General features: G+C 33.8%; 1 protein-coding gene across 1 annotated transcript; it reads right to left on the bottom strand.

Annotated features, from left to right (window-relative positions):
* Window positions 1-1,162: 1,162 nt before the first annotated feature.
* Window positions 1,163-2,477, bottom strand: LOC133304140 (protein BIG GRAIN 1-like E). Its single transcript, XM_061504109.1, has one exon. It carries the CDS (start codon window positions 2,310-2,312, stop codon window positions 1,362-1,364), a length of 951 nt encoding a protein of 316 aa, XP_061360093.1. The 5' UTR covers window positions 2,313-2,477; the 3' UTR covers window positions 1,163-1,361.
* Window positions 2,478-10,329: the final 7,852 nt, after the last annotated feature.

The raw sequence follows: 10,329 nt of genomic DNA, 5'->3' as shown, positions 1-10,329 counted from the left end.
GGATGCTTATGTGAAATGAAAAAAACAGTTTTTCATATAAATTAAGAGTTTTATTAATCTTATGTTAAAGGAGATAAGTTATCTCATGTCATAGAGACAAACTTGTGGGCTCCACCGCTTGGAAAAAAAAAAAGATGACACAATTATCGAATGGTGTGTAGGAGAAAAATTTATCACATATAACATAAGAGTAGTTTTTCTAATAAATTAATTAGGAAATTGAGCAAGTGCGAACTTATTTTTGTATCTCATTCGTAAGATTTGTCTGTCTTATATTTTATTTTTTGTTTTAGCTTTAAAAACTGTGCCTAATATATTGCGTGGTAAATCTTGATGTTTGTCTGGATTCTGTCTCTAACACCGAGAAAAATATATTAGATTAATGAAATTTCCATGACTTTCTATGTTAGGTCATTTGATTAGACAGATATTTCATTAAGCATATCAAGCTCCTAATTATTGGCTTAGCAAGCTAAGATCAAAACTGTAAAAAAAAAAAACCATGGATTGTACGAATGATAACTAGTTTTTGTGCTTCTTTTTTCTTCATAGTTCTCAATTGACCCACCATTAGCGGGACACAGCTTAAAATGTAATATTGATAATGTCACATCATGGACATTAGTTTAGAGGAAGAAATTATTAGATCTCCATTTGCTTACTTTTCAAGTTCCCAAACCCCTAATTAACCACCTTCCACTCCATGAGCTTAGCTTGACAATGTGACATTGGAATAATTAAGCATTGTTACTGTCCCCACCTAAGTTGGAATTGCAAAACCAAAACCTCAACTCTTAAAATGAAAAAAGAACTAAAAAACCTTTGACTCATCACCAACATGGACAATATATGCATATATAGATGAGAGATGTAGATGAATCATGCAGGACTTGACAGATATATTATACTCATCTATTTGTGTTTTAGTCCCATTCTCTATAAAAATCAAGGATTGACCCGCGTCAAATTAAGGCATGCAGCCAAAAAGGTTGATTTTAAGTATGATTTTTTCCATCTCAAGGTCAATAAGGCTCATAATTGCAGCCCACAAGAAACTCTTGATAACATGTTGTTAAACCAAAAATCACGGCAAAAATCTGATCAAGCCACTAATGGTGGACATTTTTGTTTTGTTTTTGCACTCTAAAACAAATTAAGGTTCAAAAGCAAAGAAAGAAAAGTAGATAAAATTATATAAGACAAGTAAAACATTCCAAAAGCTGTACACACAGAAAAGTATTGAAAGAAGTTGAAATGAAACCCAGAAGGAAACAGGCAAAATCTAGTAGATTTTTCTCTTACATGGCTTCTAAACTTGCTAGTTCAACAGGAACCAATTAAGAAGGAGAAAATTCACAGTATCACAGAGGGCCATTGGAAATTGGTGCTCCTCTCTTGATGTTATCCATGTTGGTAGTTTCATAGACAGGTAGACCACTTGGATAGTAACCCAAGTCATAGTTTTGCAATTCAAACAGATCAGAGCTTGAATCACTTTCTGCACCATCATCAACCTCATTGAACTTTCTGATTTCCTTCTCTTCTTCTGAGTATTTGTCCAACCATATCCTATTTTTCTCAGGAAACTCATTGCTGCATTTCTTTTGTTTCTCTGATAAACCATTACTATGTTTGTTATTATCATCCAACAAAGTAGGGTCCCTCTTTTTCTTATCATCCAACCACTCATTTTGCAAAGTGGTTGGTTTTACACTTTCGTTGTACTTTGTTGACAAGGACACTGCATGCTTGTGATCTGACAAGGTTCTGAATTCCTTGCAGCTCTTTGTTGGTGTTTGCACGTAAGGAGGAGTTCTAAAACCTGAGCTTAAAGAAGAGTATATGGACCTTGAATCAGCAGTGCTGGAGCTTCTGAAATGGCTAATGCTGCTCCTCCTCCTCCTTCTACCACCAGGGCTCTCATCTTCATCCTTCATAGACTGTGTACTGGATTTTGATTTCTTCTTCTTAGAAGCTGATTGACTGAAGAGAGAGTTCAAGAAGCTTGCAAGTCTACCACCTGGAGAGCTAGGCTGCTTGTGTTTCTTCTCTTTCATTTGCTTCTCCATGCCATGAAATTGTTGAGGAAGCAAGCTTCTCATTGGCATGTCTAAGCTGATTCTGGCTCTGTGTCCGTGCCTTTCTTCTCTCATGATCTTTTGGGTTAAAGTAGAGCCAGTATAGCCAACAGCTTCATTGTATCCTGAGAAGTATCTTGCAGCTTCAAACACATCAAGCTCACCAGAATCATTTCTGCGGTGGAGGGTCTTCTTGTGATTCATTTCTGGGTCTATAAGCCCTGCCATGGACATGGTGCAGTCCTTGATATGTGCAAGTTTGGGAACTTTGTCTCTGAAGTTTTATGTGAAGGTGTTTACCAAGGGTTAAGTATGAATAGCCATATGTAATTAACAAGAGGGAGGGGGAGGCTATTTTAAGGATGCAAAGATATCAAAGGGTTTGAAATGATTGAGAGTAGTGGGAGCTGGGTCAGTTTAAAATAATCAATAACTCTCTAGCCATAATTTTATATGATGAGGGAGTTTTGGAGGTTTTTGTGTGAGACCCACATGACGTGAATATGTGCATGAGCGATAGAGAAAGAGTGGGGTATAAGTGGGGAACAATGCTTTTTATCCTTCTCTCATGGTGTGAAGACCAGAGATTTGTGTTAAGGATTGTGGGTAGCAAAGAGCTGTGTTTCCTTGGATTCTATATGCTTCTATTGGTTTGAGTGGGAATTGGGTGTTAAGTGGTTGTTGGCTATGGATATCCGATGGCCATGAATTACACATGTACATAATGCAATCAAACCTTTCTGTGTTTATATCATTATACAGATGGACAATAATTATTATAGAGATCCCACCATCATTTTTGGAGCTTGAAAGTCACTCTATAACAAATTAAAAGTAATTTCTTGATAAGTAATTGCTTTTGACTAGGATAGATTTATGATGGCCCATTAATATCTCACTGCCTCCTCTTTAGGCTATTTTGATAACAAGGACTTTTTTTTATCATGGTAAGTCTATATAAGTGGGTAATATTTCAATTTCCAACCACTGGCAGGTTCAAATAGAGAATCCATGGTAGCAGAGAATAATGGATCTAGATGATATAATTCAGATTAGCAGATAACAAATGTCTTGTCTAGTAAAATTTTAAAATTACCAAATTTTCAGAAGTATCTTCATATGGAAGATGAATAATATACCATGAAGTCCCACCTTAGGAGCAAAGAGTAATGGTGGAGTGGCCTTTTCTAGTGCAAATAACTTTTAAGATCTACACATGCATACATAGTATAATCAATTTCATTTTCTTTTACTTTTAGATACTCATGTTAATCTATAGATCATTTGGCCCATCAAACCCGATGCCCATTTCTAGGTGTCGCAGTATAGTGATAACAACAGTCTTCTATGTGTGGGCACGAACACACGAGCACTTGTAGCATATGAACTAAAAGAGACACCCCAATATATATGGATGTGCATTAAAGCAATATATAGGCTACAAAATATTGTTGTACCTATAAACGTTCAGTTATTCAAGGCAAGTCAAGGGAGGTGACCATGACAGTTCCATTAAGATCATCGAGTGATCTAGTCAATTTTAACTTCTTAATTATACATATGGGAAGCTAATGGTCCCCCTTTTCTGTTGTAGCTACCACTATGTTGTAGTTTACCTATAAAAGTCCTTTTTTTTTTTTTCTTTTTTCCATTTGATAAATCAGCAGCAAGATTTGAAAACCGATGCTGTCACTTGTTATGGCAGGTCCTTGTCCATATCTAGTTTTTGTTGACAAATCTAAGTGTGAGTGACTGAAGTCTCCTAGTGGTTAAGAATAGATTGACTGAGCGTTATACAAGTGGAAGGACCCACATATTTAATGCCTTAAGATTTTCGATTTGATTGTAGTGTCTAAACTCACTCAATATCATGTCTCACTTATACAATAGATGATGGTTTCTCCTCGGCATGAGCTCTTCCTTTGTCAGCCCAACAAGTGACATTCTATTAAAGCATATAAAGCGCAAATCTCAAAGCACAAGGTTAACCAAACTGAAAGGGTATAGGGGTGTTCACGGTCTAGATTGGATCGATTTTTGAAACAAAAATCATCTGATTCAATCTCTTCTTCGGTTTGATCATTTAATTCTCTTTTCGGTTTGATTTTTTTTTCTTTCTCAAATCCGATCCAATCTAATTTTATTCGGTTTGAATCGGATCGATTTCCTATTTTTTGACAAGTTTAAAATTTCAGCCATACAAATCATTAGCTATATCAAAATAAAATCATACAAAACTACAAACTATTGAAAAATTTAAGTCTTTAAATTAAAACAAGTCTTAAAACTCATAAAGAGTTAAAATAGAGTAATAGTCTACTTTGGATTCTAGAACGAAAGTGGGTTCTTCAGACAAAGGAGACGCAGTGCGGGTGGTATGAATTTAGGAATAGTCTACTCTAGGGTTCAAAACTAAGAAAGTAACTATATAAGGGTTACTAAATTAGGGAAAAGGGCATTAGCTGAATTTCAAAAATAATAAATACATAATACATTCAATCGGTTTGGATTGGATCGGTTTTCACCAACTAAACAGAAAATCGATCAATCCAATTAAAATATGCTATTTTTTTTCGATTTTTGATTTTGATTGGATAAACTTAATGTCGATTTTGTATGCAGATCAATCCAATTCAAATCTAAGTTTGAAAAACATAAGAGGCCAAGGTAAATTTAGAATGCAGATTTTGTTACTCTATTATTGGTGAAGCTCAATGCAAGACCACAAAATACATGGGGGAGAAATCATGAATATTCAATTAAGTTACCTGGCTTATATCCTGTGCCTCATATCTGAGTTCCATGAATGGCCTACATCAAATAATAAACTGGACATTGGCCGCAAATATTAGGCCCAATCATGACAGATGGATCAAATCCAAAGCCAGTGACACCACGGCATTTGAGTTGACGTTGCCACAACATCTTTATCCTCATCTTGAATAGGAACTTTTTTCTATAAACTTGGAAGATACACATGCTTGGTTGCTTTCTTTTAACATGCACCATGCATTTTTAAAGTGGTCTTTCATGGATATGGTTGCCCCAAGAGTCTCATCTAGGGCTGAGTTGCATTAGATATCTTGTCTCCTTTTCACTAAAACGACATTGGATCATAATTTCATCATTGAAATTTATTAGTAGAGAGTGGAGTTTTTAAGGGTTTAGGACTTATTGTAGACCCAGAGAAAGTCCCGGTTCAGATGTTATCAAGGCTTTTTTCCAACAGATCATATGAATTCTTCTTGTTTTAGGCCCATCAAGGGCTTGAAGTACCACAGAGAGGTCCATTTGGTGTCCCTAAAAGGAAAACCTTGTTATTAGCTTCAGGGACAGAGTGGGGCTTCAGAAACTTGAATTGCTCTTCAACCTTAGCCCAAAGTGTAATTTCATCTTAATTCCTGACACCGACACTTCAAAAATTTTGATGTGTCGTGTCCGACACTCCGACACTTCTCGACACTTCCCGACACTCGTTGCAAAAATTCAAGAAAAGTTCAAAGGTTATGTCGCATTGTATTGTATTTTGAGTTCCAACTATTAGATTCGTTATATTATGATTACGATTTTATTGAGTTTAATATAAACATTTGAGATATATTATGTTTCTTTGCAAAATTGATGGATATTATAAGTTTAGTTTTATTTTTTTATTAAATTATTAAATACTAAATATAATATATACTACATAAATTAAAAATATTATATAATATCACAACATGTCCTAACGTGTCAAAATTTAATATTTTTTAAAATTAATATATCGGAGTGTCGTGTCTCGTGTCGGTGTCGGTGCAACATAACTGGCAAGTACTCTCCAATGGGATGTCCCCAATATGAACAGGACCTTCAATAATAAGAGAATAAAAAAGATAAGATAAGGATACGAAAGAGGTTTGCATATTTGGGTACAAGAGAATGTGCAAGGAACCTGAAACCTAAACAATCTGAAATGAATCTAAATCAGAGTGCACTACACAAATGGGTCTCATACAGTTGGATTTTACATAAAGTTCTTAGACAGTTTTTCTTTTTCAACTTTTTAAGATATTCAATACACGTGGCAATACTAGCTTCATACATAGTGCGTTTTCACACTTGGTAAAGATGGCCCTTTAGTGCACTTGTTGATATCATATCTATTTCAAGCTCCCAAAATGTTATGCATAGTTTTAATGTGTATGGCTGTAAACTTAGCATGGCCCAACGACATGTGTGCTCTTATCTACTATAGTCTATAGGTATAATTTTTTTTTGATATTTTAATCGATTCATTTTTTCGCGGTTAGTTCGATTCGGAGTGAGTATCGGAATTAAGACTTTAAATTTAAATTCTTTCCAAAGACAATAATAAACAGAATCGAACACATAAATGCTCTCATCCCACCTACACAATACCTGAAGTCAAACTGGTTCATAAGTTTCATCGTCTGTCTCTCCCTTAGCTTCTCCTTCCAAAATTTCAGTCCACTAAGCACTTCTCTTACGTTCTTCTAGAAGTATCACTTTTGGGTGATTTAAAACAGATAAGCATAAACGGTTTTGTCTACTCAAAGCAGTTGCTTTTTCTAATGAAGAAATAAAGAAAAATATCTCATACGAGCATAATGGCTGATATATATCAAATCATTCATCTTAACTAACACCTAAAACTTTTGAAAAGAATTCCATAGCATGGTATCAAAAGTCTGTATGATTAAATGATCAGTTTAACAACTTAAGATTTTAAGAAAAAGAGAGTTTGAATTAAAATTACAAGGGCAATGCCTTTTAATTTAAAACCCTAGTTGATGTGTTAGCTAAAATTCCGTTTCCCAATGTTAAGTTAACTTCCTAGATCCTACTTGAATTTTCTTAGTCACATGCCCAGTAAAAAAAAAATTACTAGCCAAATAAATTATGGATGTGATTCTAATACTTCTCGTTTTTTTAATTAATTGATAAATGTTAAAGTGAAAAATGAAAATTTTTGCTGCCCCTCTATTTAAATCTGGTTGAATGATCACTTGAAATGACTTTATACATAAATGGATCACGAAATTGGAAAGGATTCTCAACCTTAATAAAATGATTAGGAGAAACCCAATTGGGGTAATTGGGCCTTCGTTGGCTCTAATTTGACTAACAGACTTGGGTTTGCTTTCTCCATTGAAATGTTCTGGATCTCTCGTAGCAGTACTTCAATTCACAAAAAGCATATTCGAATTGAAATGAAGAAGCAATTATGCATAAGCTTATTTGCTACAATTGGATTTGGGTTCCTTCTAACTTCTAAGCATCTTTTATCCACAAAGATAGAACGGAATATTTTACCCAAAGTTAATGGAATCTGCAAAGCTGTTCAATCTTTCTTTTCTTCCAGCATGGTGTTCTGCCTCATAATAAATGAAGCAAGCATTGATTCCTAAAATTCATAGCTGAGCATGGTACCAAGCTGTTATAACTTGTAACATAATTTTGTTTTTAATCTACCTCAATAGTGCTTGTTCTTTTTTATTGACCTTTTTGCTATTAAGTATTGAATTAAAAAAATTGAATATATATTATTCATATGACAAAAATCAACCTTGTTTATTTTATTTATGTGCGATATTATATTATTCAGATCATATCTAACTTTAATTTACATTATGTTTATTTACTAAAGAATGGAATCAACTAAATATATATTAAAAATGATCATATCACCGTAGCTCATTGTATTTCTATAATTGTTATTTCGTATACAGATAGTGACATTGTTTTGGGTTTAGCAAGTCACCAAGAATTACTTGACCAGAGATTTATACATTGTGCCATGTAATATCTCTTTAGAAACCAGCTCAACAACTAGGGATAATGGAAATAAATGAAGAAGCAGTGCGACAAGTTTTGGACGTATTTATTTTTTGTTTTGTTTATTAAAAATATGGCAGGCACTTTAATCCCTTTGCTTTACTGCTGCAAGATCATTTTAATTTGTCGGGGTTTAAATAAATTATTTTAATTGGTATATGTAGATAATATTTGTATTTAGAATTTTTTAATAAATTATTTTTTAAAACAAAATTTAGTTTATTATATGTTTGGAAGCTAATTATTTTTAAAATAATTTACAGAGATGCCAAATTACTTTGTTTAAACCAATATTCTTAAGTTGTAAAAAAAATCCAATATACTAAGTTTATTTAAAAGTGTTTCTCATATACTAAATTTAATATATAATTTTTTTTTCAAAAGCTCTTCCATGCGATAGTATTGAAAATGATAATTGACAAAAGCTTGTACAAAATTTTAAGAATAAATTAATTTTGTCCGTGCTCAACACTAGGGGGACACTTATGCCCCGTATTTCCTCATAAATGCAAGATCTTAACACACCGGATTATGCGAGTGGGAAATTTTATTCTACGGTCCCCTCTCCATTTTTTCTCCAACAGTGATCATTTTGTTATTGTTGGCAAAAAAATTACCAGACTGCTACGTCAACAGTAAATTTTGCCAAAATGTCACGTGACATATATCGTTACAGTGTGTAGCGAAATATGTGTATAAATAATTCGCTACACAGTGCAGCGAAATATGCCACATCAAAACCAAAAATGTCACGTGCCAAACAGGGAGAATTTCGCTACACAGTGTAGTGAAATTTTCCTTGTTCGCCACGTGGTATTTTTGATCCTGTGCATTCTGACGTGGCATATTTCGCTACACTGTATAACGAATTATTTGAACACATATTTCGCTACACAGTGTAGCGAAATATGCCACGTGACATTTTGGCAAAATTTACTGGTAGCGTGACAGTTTTATAATTTTTTTTGCCAACAGTGATACTTTCGTCACTGTTTCCTTTTTTCTTCTCTCTTTCCTCTCTCCTCTCTCCTCTCTCTTTCCTATTTTCTCTACAAGGACCACAAGGCCGGGAGCCTTGAATATTGTCTCTGAGAGCGGAGGGCATTCGATGATGCAAAATAGCTAGGAAACAAATGGCACAATATTAATATTAGAGATACAGATCTTGTGCAACACAATGAGTGGTTATCATACTAATTCGTAAATTAGTTATCAATAATTTTTTTTAGTAAACCCAACCCTAATTATTTTCATAAGTTTCGACTATTTGAGTTAACTATGATACTAATTTGGAGTGCAGAGCAGGTTAGAAATGTTGATATTTAAATCTCTCTCAAAGGTGACATGTATGTGAAAATCAAATTGAGACATTTTTCTTTCCACTTACTCAATTATCTTGTTACCCACTAAACTACCACTATTTCGTGTTATCTAAATAATGTTGTGAAGGGTTTTTAACACTTTACACGCCTCATGTACCCACAATAGGAAACAAATTATCAAATACCACCATTTTCCCTACTTTTCAAGGCTTTCCTATATTACTTTTTTTTTTTGCTGCTTTCATTAGTCTAGGCTTAAACTAAATCCAATAGCCTTTATTTCATAACTTGTAGCCAGAAATTGATGATTTTATTGGAACCCCAAAAGTTAGGGGTGTGCAAAATAATCAAAAAATTGAACCGAACCATGAACCAAACTGAACTGCACTTAAAATAATCGATTTTTAAAAATCAGTTCATGAACCGAAACAGTTTTTAAAGAACCAGTTTTTTAAGAACCAGTTCATGAACCGAATCGGTTTCTAGAACCAGTTTAAGAACTGAACCAAAATGATTTTTATAGCTTTATTTTTAAAATTTTTAATTTTCTTTTCTTTTCAAAATAGGATCGATCCGAACCACTTTCGAACCGAACCAATTTTGAACCGAACCGAACCATTTTCGAACCAAACCATTTAAACCAATTCGGTTCGGTTTTTCAAAAAATTTGGTTTGGTTATGCATATCCCTACCAAAAGTGTACTTGAACCACTCTTGATAAAACAATTCAATTTCATCTAAATATTCTTTTTACTTTATTTCTCATGTTTATATGTTTATCATTTATCTTTTGGGACAAGTTATATTTACAAACTTAACTATATACTAAGGGTAGTACATTAGTTGGTTTATAATTATACTACCTGTAACGTTGGGATCTACAAGCCCAATATGTTTCCTTTTAGGGATGTGGGTCACTGTATGGGTAATGCTACTAGCATAGGTAAAGACCAAGCTAGACAACATTGTTCCAAGTATGAACCATGCTATCAGTAAAGGAGGGGATGTGTGTGATATTTACAGGGCTTGTGGTTAATAGGGTAACGATACATAAGATCCTCTCTCTAGTCTTAAGGGGGGTATTTATATGGGGT

The sequence above is a fragment of the Gastrolobium bilobum genome, unplaced genomic scaffold, assembly GCF_033153095.1.
Source record: "Gastrolobium bilobum isolate Gb01-03AN ecotype WA unplaced genomic scaffold, APGP_CSIRO_Gbil_v1 utg5733, whole genome shotgun sequence".
NCBI lineage: Eukaryota > Viridiplantae > Streptophyta > Magnoliopsida > Fabales > Fabaceae > Gastrolobium > Gastrolobium bilobum.
Note: the sequence above shows the minus strand (reverse complement) of the source record. Positions and strands in the feature narration are given on the sequence as shown.

What these genes read in the sequence shown, in the direction of transcription:
- LOC133304140 (XM_061504109.1), bottom strand. Translation starts at nt 2,312, where the DNA reads ATGTCCATGGCAGGGCTTATAGACCCAGAAATGAATCACAAGAAGACC.